At 48.3% G+C, this 26,266-nt stretch overlaps 1 protein-coding gene and 2 pseudogenes across 1 annotated transcript; 2 read left to right on the top strand and 1 right to left on the bottom strand.

Moving 5' to 3' along the window:
- The first annotated feature begins 7,189 nt into the window (after positions 1 to 7,189).
- On the top strand, positions 7,190 to 7,350 carry LOC123056233 (uncharacterized; annotated as a pseudogene).
- A 125-nt stretch (positions 7,351 to 7,475) lies between these two features.
- On the top strand, positions 7,476 to 7,636 carry LOC123056234 (uncharacterized; annotated as a pseudogene).
- Positions 7,637 to 7,842: 206 nt separating this feature from the next.
- LOC123051379 (phosphoinositide phospholipase C 2) lies at positions 7,843 to 11,670 on the bottom strand. Its single transcript, XM_044474246.1, has 8 exons — positions 10,965 to 11,670; positions 10,446 to 10,581; positions 10,105 to 10,356; positions 9,772 to 10,013; positions 9,548 to 9,665; positions 8,745 to 8,891; positions 8,576 to 8,662; positions 7,843 to 8,319 (listed from the first exon to the last, which is right to left on the bottom strand). The coding sequence occupies exons 1-8, from the start codon at positions 11,510 to 11,512 to the stop codon at positions 8,026 to 8,028; spliced, it is 1,824 nt and encodes a 607-aa protein (XP_044330181.1). The 5' UTR covers positions 11,513 to 11,670; the 3' UTR covers positions 7,843 to 8,025.
- Between the last annotated feature and the right edge of the window lie 14,596 nt (positions 11,671 to 26,266).

Here is a 26,266-nt window from a genome sequence, read left to right as displayed (position 1 = left end):
TTTGTTAAGAAAAGGGGCAGCTGGGGCCCCTTTGGCATTGGCCCAGCCATGCCTTAGCGGGCGCTAGGCGGGCGAATCGGGGCGGAGCCCCTGGGTGCGAGCGCAGCCCGCCCGAGCGACGACAGGGAGGGAACCAGGCACGCGCCGGCGACCAGGGGCCGCACAGGCGCCGGTCGGAACATGGCGGCGGGGAGACTAGGTGAGGGAGCGGGGCGCCGGCGGTTACGGTGAGGCGGCGGCCGCGTCCAGAGGCCGGACGGGGCAGGCGCGGACGGAGGCGTCGGCGGCGGGGGCTGCAGACGACGCGGGAGCGCGGGGGCGGGAGGCAAGCAGTAGCGCATCATCTTAGCAGGGGCAGCAGTAGGCGGCTGTTGGCGGAAGCATCAGCGGCGGTGGTTACGGCAAGCGGGAGCAGCAGCTAGCAGCGGCTACGACCAGCAACAGCGCAACAACGCAGAGCAGTAACAGGCAGCGGCGACGACGAGCGCGGCCCCTGGGACGAGGCAGGGTGTGGCCCCGCGCAGGCGCACGCGCGCAAGGGCGCAGCCCGAACGAGGCAAGGCGCAGGCGGGCGCGCGCTCGAGGGCGAGCTCAGGCACGGCCATGGCGACCACGGGTGAGCACGGGAACGGCGACTACGGGCATCAAACCGAGCGGGGCAGAGAGGGGATTCGAGAGGGAGCTCACAGCGGATGCGTAGAGCAACTCAGCGGCCTCGGGGATGGCTCGGCGTTGCCGGAATCGATGGCGACGATCGACGGGGCCGAGGACGACGAAGATGATGCAGGGCTCGATGCAGGGGGTCCTAGCTCCAACGGGCAGCCTCAAGCCACGTAGGGGATGACGGTGGAGCGGAGGGACTCGAAATCAGGAGCCGAGGAGGAGGGTAGCCACGCCGGCGAGCTTCACCATGGCAACGGGTGGTTCGATGCGGCAGATCTGACGAGGGAGAAAGCCAGGGGAAAGGCAGGAGGGCTCTAGGGTTTCGGGGCGTGCGGGGGCAACCTAGTAGGGCACCAGGGGGCCTGGATGGCCGCCCCGTGGCCATCGGTGCCGTGGACGACCGCTCTGCGTCCACGGGGTTGAGGTGAGCAGAGGAAGGGGATGACAGGAGGTTCGGTGGGTTGGGCCTGCCATTGAGCTATATGGGCCAAAGTGGCCAGTAGATTAGGTCCTGCCTGTTTTCATATATTTATTTAACTGCTTACATTTTAGTTGTTGTTTTCTATTTAGTTTTTGCCATCAAGTGACTTTAGTCAAATGTGAAAATTAGGACATAATTAATAGGCAATAAATTGAAGAGGCCCACAAAGTTTGAGGTCAAATGGAATTGTATAATTATTTGTTCAAAATGAAATGGCTATTTTATATGCTATTATATTTTACTAGGGATTACCCGATGAGTCAAATGATGTTGGTTTCAACAGGAAAATTGCTCACGGGGATTTATATTAATATCTGAACATTTTAGTTTTATAGTTTGAGGAAATAATAATTTAACTTGTCACTTGAAATTTGAATTTGACTCGGTTTTGGACTAACGCGAGATTAGCAACAGTAATCGAGGTGACGTGGCATCATTAGCAGAGGTTCACTGTAGCTTAATTATCCGGGCGTCACATCCAAGGTACAAGGCCACGCTAGTTGTAAAAGGATTCGGCCAGAGAAAAGGCATTGACTATGATGAGATCTTTTCTCCGGTTGTGAAGATGACATCCATAAGAGTAATCCTTGGCATGGCAGCAAGTCTCAACTTGGAGATTGAGCAAATGGATGTGAAGACTGCATTCCTTCATGGTGAGTTGGAGGAAGAAATATACATGGAGCAACCTGAGGGGTTTCTTGCGAAAGGCAAAGAAGACTATGTGTGCAAGCTGAAGAAAAGTCTCTATGGCCTGAAACAAGCACCAAGACAATGGTACATGAAGTTTGAAACTGTCATGGGGGAGCAAGGCTACAAGAAGTGTAGCTCGGACCATTGTGCGTTTATTCAGAGGTTCTCAGGTGATGATTTCATCATATTATTGCTCTATGTTGATGATATCCTGATTGTTGGCAAGAATGTCTCTAGGATTGCTAAGTTGAAGAAGGAGTTGAGCAAATGTTTTGCTATGAAAGACTTAGGTCCAGCAAAGAACATTCTCGGAATGAGAATTGAGCGAGACAGAAATTGCAACAAGTTGTACTTGTCTCAAGAGAAGTATATTGAGAAGGTACTTCAGAAGTTCGGGATGGAAAATGCTAAAGTTGTGAGTTGTCCACTAGCAGCCCATTTCAAGTTGAGCAGAAAGCAATGTCCTACCACTGATGAGCAGAAAAAAGAAATGCATCATGTTCCTTATGCTTCAACGGTTAGGAGTTTGATGTATGCTATGGTATGTACAAGGCCTGACATTGCTCATGTGGTTAGTACTGTGAGCAGATTTATGTCCAATCCAGGAAGACCTCATTGGGAAACCGTGAAGTGGATTTTGAGATATCTCCGGGGCAGCACAAATCTAAAACTTTGCTTTGGTGGTGGTGAAGCCAAGCTGGTTGCTTTTTCAGATTCTGACATGGCTGAAGATGTTGACAGAAGGAAGTCTACTTCAGATTACTTGGTTACCTATGCAGGGGAGCAGTGTCATGGCAAAGCAGACTGCAAAAGTGTGTGGCACTGAATACAACTGAAGCTGAATTAATTTCAGTAACAGAGGCGAGCAAAGAGCTATTGTGGCTGAAACGGTTAGCTTGTGAGCTTGGTTTTAAGCAAGACATATATGTGTTGTTTTGTGACAACCAAAGTGCTATCCACTTAAGTAAGAATGCAAACTTTCATTCAAGGTATAAGCATATAGAGGTCCGTTATCATTGGATTTGAGATGTGTTGTATTCCAAGAAAATGCAACTTGAGAAGGTTCACACTGATGACAATGGGGCTGATATGTCGACTAAAGTGGTGACAAGGAAGAAACTTGAAGTATGTCGCCGGCTCGCTGGCATGGCTGCCGGAAGGCAGTGAGACCCTCCATGATGTCGGGAGGGGGAGTTTGTTAGGCTAAGTCCCTCCACATGGAGGTGTGTTGGCAGCCCAACATCAGCCCATAAGTCCAACACATGTCAGCCATTGATCCTCGCTGCATCCAACGGTTGAGAGTGCTTCCAAGTGAAGTGAAGCAAGGAGAAAACCCTAGACACTCCACCCCTGCTGGTGGTGGCTGCCATTCGTGAGAGTGAGAGAGAGAGAGAGCACACAAGAGAAAACATAACCTGATAGAGAGGAAGAAGAAGAAGAAGCAGAGGTTCTGTCCAGATTTGTTGCATCTGACTAGACAGTGTTCAAGCTGGTGATTGGGGGCTCAAACGTGCTTGGATCGACCCCAAATTTGGTGAGCTCGTTCCTTACTTTGAGTACTTCGATCTGGTTAGCTGGTTTGAGGACTCGGTCAGTGGAGCATCATATTTGAGAGTGGTTTTGTCAGCTCTGACTGCTGCAGTTTCAGAACAGAGTAGTTTTGGGAGACGAACAGTTTGGGTAGGCAAATGATGTCCGATTGAGCTGAAATTTGGAGGGGATGTCAAGAACTCATGTGTCTACTTGCCTGCCAAATTTGGTGCTGTTCGGTTGAGCGGTTTAATAGCAGTTTGCAAAACACTGAAGGGTACAGAAGCTGTGTAAACTCTGCTTTGCTGAAATCTTGCCTCTTGTGGCTGTTGTTGCTGTTGCCGGTTGGCAACGTGGAGGGTGTGTTGTAAATCTCTCTAGAGGTTCTAGAGAATATTTTGTACTCATCATTCTCATAGTGAAGTTGCGTGGACCGGTCGGTCCACAGCCGTGGTTTTTTTACTCCTCAAGTTGAGGAGTTTTTTTCCACGTTAAATCCTGTGTCACATGTGCATGTTGTTTGTGTCATTCCGCTGCTTACTTGTTGATTGAAGCTGTCCTCAAAGTTCATCACATGTGGAGGGGGCTGTGTAGTGTGCATATTTGCCGTGTCGGTGAATTTGTGTAGCGCATTGTTGCTGTCCAGCCCCAACATCAAATTCACCTTGAAAAGCTTCAAATATAACATGTGTATATAGCTTGCTAACTTGCACCAACATTGGTGGTGGTCTCATACATAGTTTAGGCAACTTCTTCCTAGAATCAAATTATGAGTCCAGCTCATTATTCCTTTTTCCTTGCACCACCCTTTCAAAATGCTTAAAGAACCGAATGATATCAAAATCAGATTTGAAATGGATTTTCAAGTCATTGTTCAAACTCTCACTCAATTGTGTACTTCTCATTCCTAATGTGAAGACATCCTGCATATAACATTCAGCCCATTTTTCTTTCACCTTGTATACACTATCCAACCAAGTTTGTTTGCTCACCTTTTCTCTCATGAGGTCAAATTTTTGTTCAAACTCGATCATGTCTTTGTACTCAAACATGCACGCGCTAAAATCTGATAGAATACTTGGCTCTTCATTCTTCTCTGTTTTCTTTCCGTCATTCTTCTTCTTTTTTTATTCCCTTCGTGCTTCTTTTGTTTCTTCCCTTCATTCTTATCTTCATTCTTCCCTTCATTCTGCTCTCCATTCTTCCCTGCAGTCTTCTCTCATTATTCTCTTCGTTCTTCTCCTCATGCAGATGTTTGATAGCATTTTGCATAATGTGAAAAGTGCGTAATCCATGCCATGTTTCTAGAAACACCTCCCCAGCTGCATTTCCCATTGCAGTATCTTGATCCGTATAGGATGTTTTAGGATGTTGTCCATTATGGGCTTTGAGAAAGGTTTTAAACAACCACTCGAAGGAATCAAACGTTTCATCATACATGAGAGCAGCACCAAAAACTACACTTTCTCTAAAATGATTGAATCCGACAAAGACACCAAAAGGCCTGCTCTCCTTGTTTGTTCCAAAAGTGGTGTCAAAACTAACAACATCACCAAAATGTGCGTAGTCCATGATCATTTTAGCATCAGCCCAAAATATATTTGCTATTTGCTCTTCACAATCCATTTGCAAGGCATATTGGAATGATGGGTTTTCTGCAACTTTGTCTTGAAAATACTTAAGCATGCTACCTGCTTCGCCATATGCCATCTCTCGTTGGCGCTTCGTCCGCAAATAATTCTTGCGATCACGAAGGGTGTAGCTAAGATTGAGTGGTCCGCCAACTTGGCGACTAGCCAACTCCTGCGCAGCTTTTGGCCCAATTCCAGCGGCATCTCCTGTGTCGATTTCAAAAGATTGTACCTCTGAAATTTTCCTTTGTGACACCATTAAGTGTAAGGTCTCTGGCAGATGTAGTGTGTGATTGTGTTCCAAAGACAACTCAGACACTTTTAAATTTCCCTTCTTTCTATCCGTTTTTAGATTCATGAAGACTTGACATTCCGTTCTAGTTTCAGCTCTAGGGCACTTTGTTAAATGATCCCTTTGGTCTTGCGATCGATCTCCCTCGTTTGCACAAACAAATCTGCATGATGTAACCTTGCCATCGGTTGGCCTTTTGTTTGTGTACCTTTTCCTGACCTCAAAACCTTTCTGGCCACTGTAGGTCAGCCAAAATGCCCAAGCCTCATCCGAGTTTCTAAATTCCATGCCAACAAGAGGTACCAAACCAGGAAGTATAGCTCTACAATGAAAAAAACAACATGAGCAAGGGACATGTGAAGTGCAGAGCAAATATTAGAACCAATGTAAAAGAGAACAGAGAATGAATAGTTGTCATTGGGGACATGAAACAGTTCGTGTAAACTCTTGTTAAAAATTCTGAGACTCAGGGCAAATAGAATAAGCAAGGGAGCAATAGTATTTGGACAACTTAAATTTATCTGATCTCTCCTTAGAAATAACATACTGGGTGTTGTATCACTTACGTATTGGAATCATGGCGTACTGTGCTTGCCTCTTCTTCCATCTCAATATGATAATTCAACTAGGTAATTTTTTCATGACAAAACGGAAAGCTTGATCCCGTTCACAGCAACCTGATAAGAAGATGGATCTATTTCAAAGCAATCTGATGATGGAAGTTTGATCAATTTCGAAGCAATTAGATATGGGAGATTAATCAACAAGATAGATAGGGAAAGAATAATAAGACGTACTCACATGATTGAAGAGCAGAGCAGCTCGTCCCTTTAGCGATCGATTCCTTCGTGGAACACGCCCTTTTTCCGTCAGTCTATTCACGGGATTGAAGAGCAGAGCAGCTCGTCCCTTCGGCGATCGTTTCCTTCGTGGAAAGCGCCCTTTTCCGGTCAGTTTGGCGTTGTTTCTTTGTTCTCGCGCCCTTTTCCCTGGTCTGGCGCAGTTTTCCCTCTCCCGTTCCATTGGACTGGGCTGGATCATTCTCGTGGGCCGACTGTGAGCTCTGTTTTTTCCCTGGTTTCCACCTGCTCCCGTCGGATGGCTAGCGAACGGTGACACGCGAACCACGTCCCTCGGCAGTAGATCGAAGTACGTCAGAGGATCTCGTTCCGGGTACGTTATGCACTGACGGCACAAATACAAATTGTTTTTCTAATCATGCGACATGTGGTCCAATGGGAATGACTAGGAGAAAACTCCCCTATCCAACCCCGAGTTGCTCAGTTCGACGTGGACGGCCTGAGAGGCCACCCCTTTTCTCGCCGTTAATGGGTTTAATCACTGCATTCAAAGTTAAAGTGATAGGAGAAGGAGAAAGCTTATGTTATGTGGACACGACTTAAGATCAATTTTGCGTTGCAGTAGCGTCACACAGCAGGGCACTATAAAAATGAAATTTAGTCTTCTTTCTCCCTTTTTCGTTGCGATGGAAACGGAATGCATGTGCGGGTGCGGAGATTGGATAAAATTTCGAAAGCTCGAACCACCATCCAAACCATCCTGCACCTTGAGACGCTCCAGATTTTGCATCGCAAGAAAGAAAGAAGAAACGTTTGGAATTTCGAATCACGGCCTGCAGACAGAGAGAGAGAATCGTGTTGAGCTTTGGGCGCTAAAGAAAACTCTGCTATATGCTGGGCCGAGTGGGCCATCACAAAGGAGCCGGCAGCGTGAGAATGAAGGCCTGCCAGGCTTGCTTCTAAGAAGAAAGAAGCTGCGCGAATGTGAGAAACGGGACTGGCTCAGAGCGACGAAACAATTTTAGTCCCACCTCGGCGAGGCAGGGAGGGCTGGGTGCAGCGCGCGGGTATAAGAGGGAGGGGGGCGCGTACGTTGAGAAGCATCTTTGCGCTTGGGGCAATGACGCAGCTAGTGAGGTAATACCGAGGCGCGTCAATTGCTGGTTGAAAACTATTTCCAAACCCCCTCTTTGGCTCTCCCTCCGTGGAGGGCCACTGAGAATTTCTGAAAGGGCTCCCTCTCCTTCGGGCGAGGGTAAAGCCCTACAATACCTCAAATTCAAATTTTTTTGGCTATGGAATATTTCAAAAGAGTTAACACAAAACTAACACGTACGTACCTGCAGAGCGCGGCTATAAGATGGAGGGAAGCGCCCACGTTGGAAGGCATCTTTGCGCTTGGGGCAATGACGCAGCTAGTGAGGTAATACCGAGGCGCGTCAATTGCTGGTTGAAAACTATTTCCAAACCCCCTCTTTGGCCCTCCCTTCGTGGTGGGCCACTGAGAATTTCTGAAAGGGCTCCCTCTCCTTTGGGCGAGGGTAAGGCCCTACAATACCTTAAATTCAAATATTAATACTCAAATTCAAATCTTTTTGTCTACGAGAGTTTTAAACTCTGGCCGTCCAGCTTCCGAGTGCTGGATGGCTTGGTCTGGCTTTTTGGATGGGGGAGCTTCGACACGATGTAAATCACTTCAGTTCATCTGCTGTTTTTCCAAAGAGTCAGCACAAAACTATTCATACCCTGCAGAAATTTTGATGGCAAATACCTTATTACCACTCACAACAAATACAAGGTCGATGAATTCTCATGTACACAACTGACTGACATAGGTACACTCCGTATTCACACAGACGGCACCATGTATGTACAGGATGAACAAAGAATGCAGAGTACCAACCATGCCGCCGACACACCATCATCTCTCAAACCAAATCAGACAAACTCAAAGCGCATTAGGAGCTTGACGTTGGGGAACTTGTTCCCCTTGCGGTCGAAGAGCGCCACCGCGCGGATCCCGGGCTGAAGCTCCGACACCGGCAGCACCGTCTGCCCCGCAAAATCGTCCTTCTCCGACATGTCGTACTCATGCGCCTCCACCCGCAGCAGCGCCAGCTCCGGCACCGTCAGGCCGAAGGAGAACTCCTCCCCCCACACCGGCACCCAGTTGTCCTCCACCGCCTTTGTCTTCTTCATCACCGAGTCCGCCGGAACACCGGCGATCCCGACCTGTTTCAGCCAACGGATACATACATACAGGGTTCACTTTTGATGATGTTTCAGAGAAATGGATACTGTTTTAAGTTCTTGTTATTGAACTCATTCAGCTTTCTAATTGCAGCTCATAGTTGTAAGCTATCTGTCAGCACTCAATTTGATGTTTCAGAGATATGATCTTTGGGTTCTTGCTACTGATTTCATCGAGCTTTTGCCTAGCGGTTAATAGTGTAAGCTATTGATGTGCCAAATTAGTTTTCATTCATACCCGTGCATAGAAATCTGGAGGAGAATACTGGTCAAAGTGTGTCTGCTTGAAGTCCATCCGCCAACCATCGCCCATGTACACTTTTACCTGAATGAAAAGCAGCAGTTCATCTGACTCTAATTTCGAGTGGCACAAACAAAACTGAACACATGTCTAAAGAAAGCCATACCTTCAAGGTCTTCTTAACAGGTTGAGGCTTTTTTGGATCAAAAACTTCTGGTTCGGACTGCATCAAGAAATCTGGTTTCTTCACGTAGCCACAGCCACCATTTGCTTTATAAAACCCATGCATTAACCAAAGGGCTCTTCCATACCCCTGCAAGGAATATCATGCAGTTATAACATGCCAGTACGAAAGGGACGGCATATGACCAATAAACATTAACTTCTTGCCCGAATTTAGGCAAGTGTATGTCCGAATTGATGACACATTGTGATCTGCCAAACCTAAAGCATTCCCATGTTAAATATTGCACACACATAGAGCATCAGAACCTATCTACTCCGTAGTACCTAGTCACAGCAAGTCAATAATGCATGTTATCAACTCCTTGATTTTTTTAGTTAGGGCTTGGGTTTGTACAGGAGACCAGGAACTGCTGCAAAATGTGCTGATCATCAGCCCTAGAACCTATCTAGTAACTATCACAGTAAGTCGGTACTGCACGTTATCAGCTCCTTGATTTCTTTAGTAGGGCTTGTCCAGGAACTGCTGCAAAATGTGCTGATCATCAGCCCCTGCTAGGCGGGTTATCCCGATTTTACATATGGCACAGATTGCATCCCACTTGAGTTCATATAAGAAGATAAGGGTTATTCCCCATTGACCTAGTATAACTATAATCATCTATATATTTCCGCCATTTGATATGGGATGTGATTGCAACTCCCACTGGATTTACTTAATTGGATATTCAGAGCATAAAGAAAGACCATTGCCCTGGGATAGATTACTCAGACACAGAAATGCACCTGCATATTGAAGGCCACCATCTGAGCACCGTGCACCCAACCAATAAATGGATTATAGTTGGATGAAGTAACCCGAGTGCCCTTTGGGTATATCCTCAGAAGATTCCTCTGTGTAAACCTTGTTAGCAAAATTATTGAAAACTTCAGTAAGATTAAAAAAAAGAGGATTTCTGACTATTAAAGATGGAAATAAATGATAAGAGCTATTTCATTTAGATATATACCTCACTATTTCGGTGCCATGATTAACTACAGCTTTGGCAAGTTGTTGCTCGCTCAAACTGAGCCGCCTAACTTTGTTTGGGTCACACTTCAAGGCATCAGACGTAGTACCCCCCTTTGGCTTTCCTGCTCTTATAGTAATAAGGTGTTTATACTGTGGAGCTAGATGCTGTTGCATTTTCTGTTCGTCCTCATCGTCATCGTCCTCGTCGTCATCTCTACGGTGCTCTGAGGCATCCTCCTCCTGTTGACAGAGCAAAGGCAATTGCGTAGGTAAAATCTTGCTGAATGCGAGGACAAAAGAGAACAGAAAATTGACAACTCCAAGCACGTACTTTAGCAGACTGGATTTCAGTCTTGAAATCTGGGACTTCTGTTCCCCAAGCCGCATCATCGTCAGTCCCTTTGCCAGGATTCTGCTCCGCATCACCATCTTTCACGGCACCACCATCCTTGGCTTCAAGGTACTCCTTTGGGGGCTTTGTTGATAGTAGCACACGACCCTTGAGGAACTCAGGTGAAGGGAGTTCTTTGGGATGTTCTTCTTGAGGGTAGTACAGTATGTCGCCAAACACTTCAAGGACCATCTATGAAGTTTTTCAGAAGTGCCTGTTAGAGAAGTGCAAACCTCCTAGATGAAGATAGCAACAATTTCAGAAGAAGCAAATACAGCTACCTTGGCAACTTTGTCCTGCAGCTCGGGTGTAAGGTGGTCTTCGAGTGTGATGATAACCGGGTAGGGAGACGCGACGAAAGCGTACTCTTTGATGGATCTCAAGCATTTCAGCAGCGAAACCGGGGTGGTCAATGTCCTGTTCAGAATTGGCAAGACAGCAGCACACGGTGTAAGATTCAGCCCCCTTGTTTTATCGGCAGCGTGAGCGAGTCACCTAAGAATATACACCTATGAAATGTTCGTTTTCTGCAAACTGAACTTTTGATTTCCTGTAAAACTAAAAACTGAACGCTGCACTCTGCATCCTTGTTCCATTCGAGCAATGGAGCAGGGGAGCTTTCTGTTTGTCTAAAAATATACACCTACGAAATCGAGGTGCATAGACAAGGTGGATACTTGCTTGGAACTGTCCTCATCGATTGCATCGAAGAGGAAAGACTCCAAGCTAGTGGAGGTCGGATCGATGTGGGGAATACAGCATCCTAATAGCATGTCTTATGTTATGTACTCGTAGCAAACCTGCCATGGAGGATGCTGATGTCGTCCTTGGCGGAGTTGGGCCACATGTCGAGCTCGATGACCCGGACGCCGCGCTGCAGGGCCTTGATGATGGGGACGTCGCTGCAGTCGCTGCTGAGCTGGTTGCCGGTGAGGTACGAGTTGTGTCCCGTGTAGACGTAGTAGTGGGAGATGGGCTGGGACATGTCGTGGTGGACCTGCGGGCGGCGGAGGGGCGGGTTGAGGTCGGCGGAGAAGAGGAAGCGGTGGAAGTCGTCGAGGCCGAGCAGCTGGCCGCGGCCGAGGCGCGGGAGGCGCGGGCCGGCGCGCTGCTGGTGGCCCTGCAGGCGGATCTGGTCCAGCAGACGGTCCGCCTCGCCCTCGGCGTCGGCGTCGGCGGCGTCGGGGTCGCCGCCCGTGGACTCGAGGTAGCGGCGCAGGCCGTCGGCGCCCATGGTGGCGGCCCCGCCCGAGTGCTCGTCGAAGAGCGCCCGCACGTCGTCCGGCGGCGGCGCGTCCGTCCAGCGGAACCGGCGCTTGAAGATGAGGCAGCACTTGTAGGTGCCCATGGCTCCGGCGGTCTCGGCGGCGAGGGTTGGGTTGGTTTGCTGCTGGGTGGCTTTGCTTGCTTGGGTCGTCGGCGATGTATCCGTAGGGGAGACTGGTATGGAGAGAAACAGGGGAGGGAGGGAGAGGGGAAGGCGAAAGGGACGGAGGGAGGGAGACGAATGGGGAGAGTGGGGGTTAAAACTAACTGTCGGCACACAAATGGCACTCATTAAGATATGGCCCATCAATTAACTCTCCATCTACTAGATCAATTTTTCCCAAAAAAAGATCAGTTTTTCTCAAAAAATAATAATCTATTAGATCAATTTTCCAAATTTGTCTAAACAAAACCTTCAATTTTTCAAATAAAACGTTATCGATATACTCCCTTCAATTCATATTAATTGTCGAGTATCTTTTTTAATTTTTTTGAAAAATATATACTAACAGTAAAAATACACGCACTAAAAAACACAGGCGTACATCCGCGAAGTGAGCGCGCTCGGATGGTTAGTTTCTTTGTGATGGAACTGACCCATTAGAGACAAGTCCTTGACTTAGCGTTGATGGTCGCATTTTTCTTTATTTATTTCGGGTATTTTGGCGATGTGCGTTTAGTGTGAGCAGAAGTTGCTATCGACTATGAATAGTCTGTGATGACTTCGTCGATCTCAACATGTTGAGTTGGCTCAGTATCTTGTAAGTGGTCACATAAATAGGATGTGTGCGCGTGCATTCATAGGTAGAGTTTTTTTTTACGAATTTTTGGGTGTGTATGATCATCTGTATTTGTATTTGTGCTCTGCTGGAAAAATACATGCGTACCTTCAGTGGAACAAAAATTTCGGTGGAGACCGTTTTCATGCCTTGCCCCGTGCACGATAACGGCATCTCCAAGATGGACCCGTAAACCTTCTGTAATCATTCAGATCACGGAAGCCATCCAACGCCGACCTATATCAATCCGCGGAGCGATCTAAACGCGATTTTTTTTTGTAAACCGGAGACAAAGGTGGGGGAGGTTTGCGGGAGCCGGACTGCTCCCATACCCGCTTCTGACGGTCCTGGCTCACCAAAAAGAACCCTCCCCTCCCGCGCGTTTTCGGTCGCCGCTCCAGAGCGTCGGCGCCCGTATCCATGCCCGTCCAAAGAGGATGCGACCGCTCACTGGCGCCGGCATTGAAGCAGCGCGTCGGCCGAGAGAGCGCCGCCCACGCCGCTTCCCGGTGCAGTCGACTGCCGCGCGTTCAAACGACACGACGGACACCCGTTCGTCCGTCTGCTGCTTGCATTGATGGCACGCGGTTGCCGAGGCGTTTCCTCCGCGCCACCCGCTCGTCCATCTGCTGCCCACCGGTGCTATATAAACCGCTGCCCCGGTCATAGCCACAGTCATCCCTCTGCACATCACTCTCCGCCATGGATCCCTCCGCTGCAAAAGCTCTCTGGGACGGGCTTACGTCGGAGCAGAAGAAGGCCATGGCCGCCATTGCTGCCGACTGACAGGGCGACATGCGTCCATAGGACATGCAAATGGAGGTCGCCTCCGACGACGAGCCAGCGCCACCCTTCTCTTCCTCCGCGGCACCCGCCTCCTCCGCTCCACCCTCGCCGGTGCATTGCACCCTGACCATCGGCGAGCCCCGTGCCCATTATATGAACATGGTGCGGGAGGAGTGGGAGGAGCAGTTCCGGGAAACGCAGGCCGACGCCAACTATAACCACAACCTCCTCCAGAAGCATATGCAGGTGGAGGAGTAGGTCGTCGCCGGCAGGGCGGTCGCGCCGGACGTGGACCTGGCGGAGCAGGAGGCGCTGCTCGAGTCCTACCAATCCGCCCGCGAGATCCGCCTCGCCCGCTAGCGGACCGGCAGCGTGTCGCGGAGGTGGGTGTCGATAGGAGGGTACCTTGTCGGCGTCGAAAGAAAACCTTCAATTTTTCAAATAAAATGTTAACCATATACTCCCTTTGATTCATATTAATTGTTGATTATCTTTTTTTTTTCATTTTCTTTGAAAAATATATACTAAGAGCAACTCCAATGGGGCGACCCATTTCGTCCGCGGCCGTCCGTTTGGGTCGGCGCGGACAGAAAAGGCGGCCCAACGCGCCGACCCAAACGAACGCGCGTCCGTTTTTCGTCCGCGGGCGACCCATTCCTGGCCCATTTTTTAGCCTGATTTGCGTCCGCGCGGACACGCGACGGACGCGCGCGCGGTCGCCTACTCCTGTCCCCGGGCCCGCTGGTCTGTGGCACATTGGCATCCCTCCCCCCGGCCAACAAGCAACCCTCACCCCCCGCCTCCTCCGTCACCGACGCTGCCGCCCATTTTTGCGGCGACTTTTCCAGCTGCCGCCGCCTCCACATCCGCCCAGCAACGCCGCCCCTGGCCCCAGTCGCCCGCCGCCGCCGAGGAGCAAACTAGTTCCCGCCGCCGCTTCCCCCATCGCACAGCCGCCCGCGACCAAGAAGACGCCCCGCCGCCCCCGCCACATACGACCGGCACGCTCGTCGGACGCTGTCACACTCGTCGGACGCCGGCAGGGCAGCTAGCTGGTCTGTGGGCGCCGCGTCTCCCCTCGCCGGCTGTCTCCTTCTTCGACGCCCGCAAGTTGTTCGACAGTTTGCCAAGGTACGAAAACGGACTCCGCCGACGAGTTCTTTTTTCACAATTTCATTTACGACTCTGACGATTCGTCGTCCGACGACGAGGAGGAGATATTGGCTGCCGTGTTGGTCCATCACCACCTCAACAACCAGCGGCCGTTGTTCCTGTTGGAAATATACCCTAGAGGCAATAATAAATGGTTATTATTATATTTCTTTGTTCATGGTAATTGTCTATTATTCATGCTATAATTGTATTGTCCGGAAATCGTAATACATGTGTGAATACATAGACCACAACCTGTCCCTAGTAAGCCTCTAGTTGACTAGCTCGTTGATCAACAGATAGTCATGGTTTCCTGACTATGGACATTGGATGTCATTGATAACGGGATCACATCATTAGGAGAATGATGTGATGGACAAGACCCAATCCTAAGCATAGCATAAAAGATCGTGTAGTTTCGTTTGCTAGAGCTTTTCCAATGTCAAGTATCTTTTCCTTAGACCATGAGATCGTGCAACTCCCGGATACCGTAGGAGTGCTTTGGGTGTGCCAAACGTCACAACGTAACTGGGTGACTATAAAGGTGCACTACGGGTATCTCCGAAAGTGTCTGTTGGGTTGGCACGGATCGAGACTGGGATTTGTCACTCCGTGTGACGGAGAGGTATCTCTGGGCCCACTCGGTAATGCATCATCATAATGAGCTCAATGTGACTAAGGCGTTAGTCACGGGATCATGCATTGCGGTACGAGTAAAGAGACTTGCCGGTAACGAGATTGAACAAGGTATTGGGATACCGACGATCGAATCTCGGGCAAGTAACATACCGATTGACAAAGGGAATTGCATACGGGATTGACTGAATCCTCGACATCGTGGTTCATCCGATGAGATCATCGTGGAACATGTGGGAGCCAACATGGGTATCCAGATCCCGCTGTTGGTTATTGACCGGAGAGGCGTCTCGGTCATGTCTGCATGTCTCCCGAACCCGTAGGGTCTACACACTTAAGGTCCGGTGACGCTAGGGTTGTAGAGATATATGTATGCGGAAACCCGAAAGTTGTTCGGAGTCCCGGATGAGATCCCGGACGTCACGAGAGGTTCCGGAATGGTCCGGAGGTGAAGAATTATATATAGGAAGTCAAGTTTCGGCCACCGGGAAAGTTTCGGGGGTTACCGGTATTGTACCGGGACCACCGGAAGGGTCCCGGGGGTCCACCGGGTGGGGCCACCTATCCCGGAGGGCCCCGTGGGCTGAAAGTGGAAGGGAACCAGCCCTTAGTGGGCTGGGGCGCCCCCCTTGGGCCTCCCCCCATGCGCCTAGGGTTGGGAACCCTAGGGGGAGCTTCCCCCTTGCCTTGGGGGGCAAGGCACCCCTTCCCCCCACTTGGCCGCCGCCCCCCTTGGAGATCTGATCGCCCAAGGGCTGGCGCCCCCCCAGGGGTCCTATAAATAGTGGGGGGAGGGAGGGCAGCAATACACAGGCTTGGGCACCTCCCTCCTCCCCTGCAACACCTCTCTCTCTCTCTCTCTCTCTCTCGCAGAAGCTTGGCGAAGCCCTGCCAGAGACCCGCTACATCCACCACCACGCCGTCGTGCTGCTGGATCTCCATCAACCTCTCCTTCCCCCTTGCTGGATCAAGAAGGAGGAGACGTCGCTGCACCGTACGTGTGTTGAACGCGGAGGTGCCGTCCGTTCGGCACTCGGTCATCGGTGATTTGGATCACGGCGAGTACGACTCCGTCATCCACGTTCATTGGAACGCTTCCGCTCGCGATCTACAAGGGTATGTAGATGCACTCCTTTCCCCTCATTGCTAGTAGACTCCATAGATGCATCTTGGTGAGCGTAGGAAAATTTTAAATTATGCTACGATTCCCAACAGTGGCATCATGAGCCAGGTCTATGCGTAGTTACTATGCACGAGTAGAACACAAAGCAGTTGTGGGCGTTGAGTTTGCCAATTCTTCTTGCCGCTACTAGTCTTTTCTTGTTTCGGCGGCATTGTAGGATGAAGCGGCCCGGACCGACCTTACACGTACACTTACGTGAGACAGGTTCCACCGACTGACATGCACAAGTTGCATAAGGTGGCTAGCGGGTGTCTGTCTCTCCTACTTTAGTCGGAACGGATTCGATGAAAAGGGTCCTTATGAAGGGTAAATAGAAATTGGCAAATCACGTTGTAGTCATACGTAGGTAAGAAACGTTCTTGCTAGAAACCTACAAACCACGTAAAAACTTGCAACAACAATTAGAGGACGTCTAACTTGTTTTTGCAGCAAGTGCTATGTGATGTGATATGGCCAGAAGATGTGATGAATGATATATGTGATGTATGAGATTGATCATATTCTTGTAATAGGAATCACGACTTGCATGTCGATGAGTATGACAACCGGCAGGAGCCATAGGAGTTGTCTTTATTATTTTGCATGACCTGCGTGTCATTGAATAACGCCATGTAAATTACTTTACTTTGTTGCTAAACGCGTTAGCCATAGAAGTAGAAGTAATCGTTGGCGTGACGACTTCATGAAGACACAATGATGGAGATCATGATGATGGAGATCATGGTGTCATGCCGGTGACAAAGATGATCATGGTGCCCCGAAGATGGAGATCAAAGGAGCATGATGATATTGGCCATATCATGTCACTATTTGATTGCATGTGATGTTTATCATGTTTTGCATCTTATTTGCTTAGAACGACGGTAGTAAGTAAGATGATCCCTTATAATAATTTCAAGAAAGTGTTCACCCTAACTGTGCACCGTTGCGAAGGTTCGTTGTTTCGAAGCACCACGTGATGATCGGGTGTGATAGATTCTAACGTTCGAATACAACGGGTGTTGACGAGCCTAGCATGTACAGACATGGCCTCGGAACACACGCAATACACTTAGGTTGACTTGACGAGCCTAGCATGTACAGACATGGCCTCGGAACACGGAGGACCGAAAGGTCGAGCATGAGTCGTATAGAAGATACGATCAACATGGAGATGTTCACCGATCTTGACTAGTCCGTCTCACGTGATGATCGGACACGGCCTAGTTAAACTCGGATCATGTTTCACTTAGATGACTAGAGGGATGTCTATCTGAGTGGGAGTTCATAATCAGATGAACTTCATTATCATGAACATAGTCAAAAAGGTATTTGCAAATTATGTCATAGCTTGCGCTTTAGTTCTACTGGTTAAGATATGTTCCTAGAGAAAATTTAGTTGAAAGTTGGTAGTAGCAATTATGCGGACTGGGTCCGTAAACTGAGGATTGTCCTCATTGCTGCACAGAAGGCTTATGTCCTTAATGCACCGCTCGGTGTGCTGAACCTCAGCGTCGTCTGTAGATGTTACGAAACATCTGACATACACGTTTTGATGACTACGTGATAGTTCAGTGCGGTTTAGAATTGTGGCACCAAAGACGTTTTTGAAACGTCGCAGAACATGTGAGATGTTCCGAAGACTGAAATTGGGATTTCAGACTAGTGCCCACGTCAAGAGGTATGAGACCTCTGACAAGTTTCTTAAGCCTGCAAACTAAGGGAGAAAAGCTCAATCGTTGAGCGTGTGCTCAGATTGTCTGAGTGCCACAATCGCTTGAATCGAGTGGGAGTTAATCTCCCAGATGAGATAGTGATAGTTCTCCATAGTCACTGCCACCAAGCTAGTAGAGCTTCGTGATGAACTATAACATATCAAGGATAATTATGATGATCCTTGAGCTATTCGCGATGTTTGACACCGCGAGAGTAGAAATCAAGAAGGAGCATCAATTGTTGATGGTTAGTAAAACCACTAGTTTAAGAAGGGCAAGGGCAAAAGGGATACTTCATGAAACAGCAAGTCGTTTGCTGCTCTAGTGAAGAATCCCAAGGTTGAACCCAAACCCGAGACTAAGTGCTTCTGTAATGAGAGGAACGGTCACTGAAGCAGTACTACCCTAGATACTTGGTAGATGAGAAGGCAGGCAAGGTCGACAGAAGTATATTGGATATACGTTATATGAATGTGTACTTTACTAGTACTCCTAGCAGCACCAGGGTATTAGATACTGGTTCGGTTGCTAAGTGTTAGTAACTCGAAATAAAAGCTGCGGAATAAATGGAGACTAGCTAAAGGTGAGATGACGATATGTGTTGGAAGTGTTTCCAAGGTTGATGTGATCAAGCATCGCATGCTCCCTCTACCATCGAGATTTGGTGTTTGCGTTGAACATGATTGGATTATGTTTACCGCAAAACGGTTATTCATTTAAGGAGAATAATGGTTACTCTGTTTATTTGAATAATACCTTCAATGGTCTTGCACCTAAAATGAATCTCGATCGTAGTGATACACATGTTCATGCCAAAAGATATAAGATAGTAATGATAGTACCACATACTTGTGGCACTGCCACTTGAGTCATATTGGTGTAGAACGCATGAAGAAGCTCCATGTAGATGGATCTTTGGACTCACTCGTTTTTGAAAAGATTGAGACATGCGAACCATGTCTATTGGTATATATGCATGAAGAAACTCCATGCAGATGGATCGTTTGGACTCACTTGATTTTGAATCACTTGAGACATGCAAATCATACCACATGGGCAAGATGACTGAAAGGCCTCGTTTTCAGTAAGATGGAACAAGAGAGCAACTTATTGGAAGTAATACATTTTGATGTATGCAGTCCAATGAGTGCTGAGGCATGCAGTGGATATCGTTATGTTCTTACTTCACAGATGATTTGAGTAGATGCTGAGATATTTACTTGATGAAACACAAGTCTGAATTATTGAAAGGTTCAAGTAATTTCAGAGTGAAGTTGAAGATCGTCGTGACAAGAGGATAAAATGTCTGTGATATGATCATAGAGATGAGTATCTGAGTTACGAGTTTGGCACACAATTAAGACATTGTGGAAAATGTTTCACAATTAATACCGCCTGGAACACCATAGTGTGATGGTGTGTCCGGACATCATAGCTGCACCCTATTGGATATGGTGCATACCATGATGTCTCTTATCGAATTACCACTATCGTTTATGGGTTAGGCATTAGAGACAACCGCATTCACTTTAAAAGGGGCACCACGCAATTCCGTTGAGACGACACCGTTTAGAGAAACCTAAGTTGTCGTTTCTTAAAAGTTTGGGGCTGTGAAGCTTATGTGGAAAAGTTTCAGGCTGATAAGCTCGAACCCAAAGCGGACAAATGCATCTTCGTAGAATACCCAAAACAGTTGGGTATACCTCCTATTTCAGATCTGGAAGCAAAAGTAATTGCTTCTAGAGACGAGTCCTTTCTCGAGGAAAAGTTTCTCTCGAAAGAATTGAGTGGGAGGATGGTGGAGACTTGATAAGGTTATTGAACCGTCACTTCAACTAGTGTGTAGCAGGGCACAGGAAGTTGTTCCTGTGGCACCTACACCAATTGAAGTGGAAGCTTATGATGGTGATCATGAAACTTCGGATCAAGTCACTACCAAACCTCGTAGGACGACGAGGATGCGTAATACTTCAGAGTAATGCGTGATCCTGTCTTGGAAGTCATGTTGCTAGACAACTATGAACCTACGAGCTATGGAGAAGCGATGGTGGGCCCATATTCCGACGAATGGCTCGAGGCCATGAAATCCGAGATAGAATCCATGTATCAGAACAAAGCATGGACTTTGGTGAACTTGCCCGATGATCGGCAAGCCATTGAGATAAATGGATCTTTAAGAAGAAGACGGACATGGACGGTAATGTTACCGTCTATGAAGCTCGACTTGTGGCAAAGAGTATTTTCACAAGTTCAAGGAGTTGACTACGATGAGTTTTTCTCATCCGTAGCGATGCTTGGGTCCGTCGGAATCATGTTAGCATTAGCTACATTTATGAAATCTGGCAGATGGATGTCAAAACAAGTTTCCTTACCAGTTTTCGTAAGGAAAGGTTGTATGTGATACAATCAGAAAGGTTTTGTCGATCCTAAGGATGCTAAAAGGTATGCTAGCTCCAGCGATCCTTCCATGGATTAGAGCAAGCATCTCGGAGTCAGAATATACGCTTTGATGGAGTGATCAAAGTTTTGGGTTTATACAAAGTTTGTTAGAAACTTGTATTTACAACAAAGTGAGTGGGAGCGCTACAACATTTCTGATAAGTATATGTGAATGACATATTGTTGATCCAAAATGATGTAAAATTTCTGGAAAGCATAAAGGGTTGTTTGAAAGGAGTTTTTCAAAGGAAGACCTGGATAAAGCTACTTACATATTGGGCATCAAGATCCATAGAGATAGATCAAGACGCCTGATGATACTTTCAAAAGACAGCACACCTTGACATGATTTTGAAAGAGTTCAAAATAGATCAGCAAAGAAGGAGTTCTTGGCTATGTTACAAGGTGTGAGTATTGAGTGAGACTCAAGACCTGACCACAGCAGAAGATAGAGAAAGGACGAAGGTCGTCCCCTATGCTTTAGACGTAGGCTCTATAGTATGCTATGCTGTGTACCGCACATGTAGTGTGCCTTGCCATGAGTTGGTCAAGAGGGTACAATGGTGATCCGGGAAAGGATCTCATGACAGCGGTCGAACTTATCCTTAGTACCTAGTGGATTAAGGAATTTTCTCGATTATGGAGGTGGAAAGGAGTTCGTCGTAAAGGGTTACGTCGATGCGAACTTTGACACTAATCCGGATGACTCTGAGTAGTAAACCGGATTCGTATAGTAGAGCAATTATTTGAAATGGCTCCAAATAGCGCGTGGTAGCATCCACAAGATGACATAGATATTCGTAAAGCACACGGTTCTGAAAGGTTCAGACCCGTTGACTAATAACCTCTCTCACAAGCATAACATGACCAAACCAGAACACATTGAGTGATAATCACATAGTGATGTGAACTAGATTGTTGACTCTAGTAAACTCTTTAGATGTTGGTCACATGGTGATGTGACCAGTGAGTGTTAATCACATGGTGATGTGAACTAGATTATTGACTCTAGTGCAAGTGGGAGACTGTTGGAAATATGCCCTAGAGGCAATAATAAATGGTTATTATTATATTTCTTTGTTCATGGTAATTGTCTATTATTCATGCTATAATTGTATTGTCCGGAAATCGTAATACATGTGTGAATACATAGACCACAACCTGTCCCTAGTAAGCCTCTAGTTGACTAGCTCGTTGATCAACAGATAGTCATGGTTTCCTGACTATGGACATTGGATGTCATTGATAACGGGATCACATCATTAGGAGAATGATGTGATGGACAAGACCCAATCCTAAGCATAGCATAAAAGATCGTGTAGTTTCGTTTGCTAGAGCTTTTCCAATGTCAAGTATCTTTTCCTTAGACCATGAGATCGTGCAACTCCCGGATACCGTAGGAGTGCTTTGGGTGTGCCAAACGTCACAACGTAACTGGGTGACTATAAAGGTGCACTACGGGTATCTCCGAAAGTGTCTGTTGGGTTGGCACGGATCGAGACTGGGATTTGTCACTCCGTGTGACGGAGAGGTATCTCTGGGCCCACTCGGTAATGCATCATCATAATGAGCTCAATGTGACTAAGGCGTTAGTCACGGGATCATGCATTGCGGTACGAGTAAAGAGACTTGCCGGTAACGAGATTGAACAAGGTATTGGGATACCGACGATCGAATCTCGGGCAAGTAACATACCGATTGACAAAGGGAATTGCATACGGGATTGATTGAATCCTCGACATCGTGGTTCATCCGATGAGATCATCGTGGAACATGTGGGAGCCAACATGGGTATCCAGATCCCGCTGTTGGTTATTGACCGGAGAGGCGTCTCGGTCATGTCTGCATGTCTCCCGAACCCGTAGGGTCTACACACTTAAGGTCCGGTGACGCTAGGGTTGTAGAGATATATGTATGCGGAAACCCGAAAGTTGTTCGGAGTCCCGGATGAGATCCCGGACGTCACGAGAGGTTCCGGAATGGTCCGGAGGTGAAGAATTATATATAGGAAGTCAAGTTTCGGCCACCGGGAAAGTTTTGGGGGTTACCGGTATTGTACCGGGACCACCGGAAGGGTCCCGGGGGTCCACCGGGTGGGGCCACCTATCCCGGAGGGACCCGTGGGCTGAAAGTGGAAGGGAACCAGCCCTTAGTGGGCTGGGGCGCCCCCCTTGGGCCTCCCCCCATGCGCCTAGGGTTGGGAACCCTAGGGGGGGGCTTCCCCCTTGCCTTGGGGGGCAAGGTACCGCTTCCCCCCCACTTGGCTGCCGCCCCCCTTGGAGATCTGATCTCCCAAGGGCTGGCGCCCCCCTAGGGGTCCTATAAATAATGGGGGGAGGGAGGGCAGCAATACACAGCCTTGGGCGCCTCCCTCCTCCCCTGCAACACCTCTCTCTCTCTTTCTCGCAGAAGCTTGGCGAAGCCCTGCCAGAGACCCGCTACATCCATCACCACGCCGTCGTGCTGCTGGATCTCCACCAACCTCTCCTTCCCCCTTGCTGGATCAAGAAGGAGGAGACGTCGCTGCACCGTACGTGTGTTGAACGCGGAGGTGCCGTCCGGTCGGCACTCGGTCATCGGTGATTTGGATCACGGCGAGTACGACTCCGTCAACCACGTTCATTGGAACGCTTCCGCTCGCGATCTACAAGGGTATGTAGATGCACTCCTTTCCCCTCGTTGCTAGTAGACTCCATAGATGCATCTTGGTGAGCGTAGGAAAATTTTAAATTATGCTACGATTCCCAACAGTTCCGTGGCTCCATTCCGGGCCACCTTCCGGCGTTGAATCGTAACCGAGAGAGCGGGCGTTTCCTTCTCTGGAAGGACTACTTTGATACAACAAACCCGTTGTTCAAACATCACAAATTCCGCCGTTGGTTCCGTATGAGTAGGCATGTTTTCAACCGTATTAGAGAGGGAGTGGTCGGCTATGATGACTACTTCGAGTGCAAAGAGGATGCCGTCGGCAAGATTGGTTTCTCCTCTTATCAGAAATGCACTGCCGCTATCCGAATGCTTGCATACGGAGTGCCCGGTGATCTCATTGACGAGTACGTCCATATGAGCGAGTCTACATGCCTAGAGTCCCTGTATAAGTTCTGCAAGGCTGTGATTGTTGTGTTTGGCCCTGAGTACTTGAGAGAGCCGATAGCTGCAGATACAGCCCGTTTGTTGGCGATGAATGCTAGCAGGGGCTTCCCGGGGATGCTTGGCAGCATAGACTGCATGCACTGGGAGTGGAAGAACTGCCCTTCTGCTTGGCAAGGGCAGTATAAGGGACATGTCAGGGCTTGCAATGTCATACTAGAGGCCGTGGCGTCTCAAGATCTTTGGATCTGGCACTCTTTCTTTGGCATGGCTGGACCACACAATAATATCAACGTGCTTCAGCGCTCGCCGGTGTTTGCTAGGCTTGCCGAAGGCAACAACCCACCGGTGAACTTTACTGTCAACGGCCACAACTACGACAAAGGGTACTATTTGGGCGACGGTATCTATCCTCAGTGGACCACTATTGTAAAGACAATACCCAACCCTGTTGGAGAGAAAAGGAAAAGATTTGCCCAAGAGCAAGAGAGTGCTAGAAAGGATGTCGAGCGTGCCTTTGGTGGTTTGCAATCTCGATGGGGCATCGTTCGGTATCCTTCTAATACTTGGAGCACGCAGAAACTATGGGAGGTGATGACTGCTTGTGTGATCGTGCACAATATGATCGTAGAAAACAAGCGCCCGGAACGTCTGTACGATCAAGGCTTTCAGTTTCAGGGTGAGAATGTTGTGCCTGAGCATGGAGTAGCAGCAACATTTGAGCAGTTCACTTAGTTTCATGAAGACATGCGTGATTGGGAAACTCACGTGCAACTACAAAATGATTTGGTTGAGCATATGTGGACTCATGTTGGCAACCAATAGATGTATCTTCTTTTATTCGTTTGCAAAACTATGTGAAATATTTTTATTTGTATTTGGCTTGTAAAACTATACTATTTATTTGGGCGGCTAAACTATTTTGCTTGTTATTTCATTTCACAATATGTTTGAATGCAAATCAATGTAAAATTGGGCGGCCAGCCGGCCACGCCTGCACATATGGGTCGGCGCATTGGGCGCGCTGCCGACCCATATGAAAAACAGGGCGGACGCCGGGCGGGCGGCCGACCCAAACGGACAAAAAGCGGACGAAATCGCCGTCCGTTTGGGTCGGCCCGTTGGAGTTGCTTTAACAGTAGAAATACACACACTAAAAAACACAGGCGTACATCCGTAAAGTGAGCATGCTCAGGTGGATAGGTTCTTTGTGATGAAACCAACACATCAGGGATAAGTCCTAGACTTAGCGTTGGTGGTCACAATTTTCTTTATTTAGTTCTTTTGGCGGTGTGCGTTTGGTGTGAACAGAAGTTCCTATCGACTACGAATGCGTTTGTGATGACTTCGTCGATCTCAACACGTTGTAGGTGGTCACGGAAATAGGGTGTGTGTGCGCGTGCATTCATAAGTAGAGTTTTTTTTTCCGAATTTTCGAGGGAAGGGAACTCCCCCACCTGAATGTTGAATCTAACATGTACGATCATCTGTATTTGCATTTTTTTTTGTGAGGGCTGTATTTGTATTTGTACTGTGTTAGAAAAACACGCGCGTGCATTCAGTGGAAGGAAAGATTGGGTGGAGACCCTTTTGATGCCTTGCCGCGTGCCTAATGAACACCGTCGACAAACAATAATAATTTGGAATTGATTTGTACTGGGCAGTTGTTTGAATCCGGGATTCGGTTGGGAGACAATGACGCGCGCATGAATATGACAATGACATGCTATGCTAGGTGGCTGTGCTCGAGTGGAGTGTTGCTGAGTCAACCCTTATATTGTACCGTCCACGTGTGGCATGTTTTACCAGAAACGCCGGCGTTTGATGTGTACGTACGTGTGCAATGCGTGTGGGGCCCACCCTCCCCCGACAATATACCTGGCCATACCTCGGGCTGGGCCGGGCCTAGCCAAGCCCGACGAAAAAACCCAGGCCCGAGCCCGGCCCGGCCCGGCCATCGGGCCTGTTTACTGGGCCCAAGCCCGGCCCGGACACGTAAAAGCCCGTCGGGCTCCGGGCCGGCCCGGCCCGACCTTCAGAGAAATGCAAAAATGACGGGCCCAGGCCCAGCCTGGCCTTCGGGCTCAAGATCTAGGCCCGAGCCCGGCCCCGGGGCAGCGTCGGACCGGGCCGGGTCGGGCTTTTTCGGGCCGGGCCGGGCTTCCCATGGCCAGGTATACCCGACATGCATCATAGAGTCACAATCTTCCATGGATAACGCTCGCTGGACTGAAATCGTCGGTATATAAATATCCCTTGTGTGGCTTAGCCACGGTACACGTGTCTTGGCCTGGCATCAGGGTCGCACTGGAGGTGCTGGGAACTTGGGATGATAGAGACAGAAAGAGGGATAGTTCTCTTCTGCCACCGCATTTCTGCAACTTGCAAGAGGAGGATACACATCCACGTAACGGTCAACAATGCTAAGTGCAGTAGGAAATGACCATTTTTTTTTAAGAAAACTATAATCCTTCGAGGCAAAGAAAAAAGGAAATGAAGCTGGACATGCATAGCTTTGGCAAGCAAGAGCAAGGCATCCAGTGCTTTCCTTTTGCGATTTTCTGTTCTGGATCGGAATTTACTTGGAGGCCTTGAACGGACCGGGCCCATTTGTGTCTGTCGGCACCTTACCTTTGCTTTTTCTTTGATTCAAGTGGAAAATATGCTGGTACGTGCGTTGCGTACTATTTTTAGCGAGTGAGCGGAATACGAAAAGAATTGGCATATCCTTCTTCGCATCACGCGCTTGAGCCAGCTGCCAAGGGCCTGGCATTTCCAAGCTGTAAAGACTTTTCTTGTTCAAGACTTCTTTTTAGGCAAAGCAAATGCTTTATAACTTAACGGTAACCCAGAACACAAGCAGCCACGGGGGGCTGGTACATCAGACTCCCATTCATCTTATTTGGTTCACAAGACCTACCCAAATTGGCTAGCTCGTGAGCGACAGAATTGGCACTACGCCTACAAACCGAAATTACATATTTGGAAAACCACATCTTAAGCTGATGCTTAGTGTCTTCTATGACTGCCGCTCACGAGCACCTACTTGCTTTGAGACGGTATAAGTGTTGGAAATA

The sequence above is a fragment of the Triticum aestivum genome, chromosome 2D, assembly GCF_018294505.1.
Source record: "Triticum aestivum cultivar Chinese Spring chromosome 2D, IWGSC CS RefSeq v2.1, whole genome shotgun sequence".
NCBI classification, from domain to species: domain Eukaryota; kingdom Viridiplantae; phylum Streptophyta; class Magnoliopsida; order Poales; family Poaceae; genus Triticum; species Triticum aestivum.
The sequence above is the reverse complement of the archived record's forward strand: the minus strand, read 5'-3'. Positions and strand labels throughout refer to the sequence as shown.

What these genes read in the sequence shown, in the direction of transcription:
- LOC123051379 (XM_044474246.1), bottom strand. Translation starts at nt 11,512, where the DNA reads ATGGGCACCTACAAGTGCTGCCTCATCTTCAAGCGCCGGTTCCGCTGG. An exon ending in CTGAAATCCAGTCTGCTAAA is followed by an intron (nt 10,014 to 10,104) that starts GTACGTGCTTGG and finishes CTCTGTCAACAG; the next exon opens with GAGGAGGATGCCTCAGAGCA. An exon ending in TGGTGGCCTTCAATATGCAG is followed by an intron (nt 8,892 to 9,547) that starts GTGCATTTCTGT and finishes TATTCCTTGCAG; the next exon opens with GGGTATGGAAGAGCCCTTTG.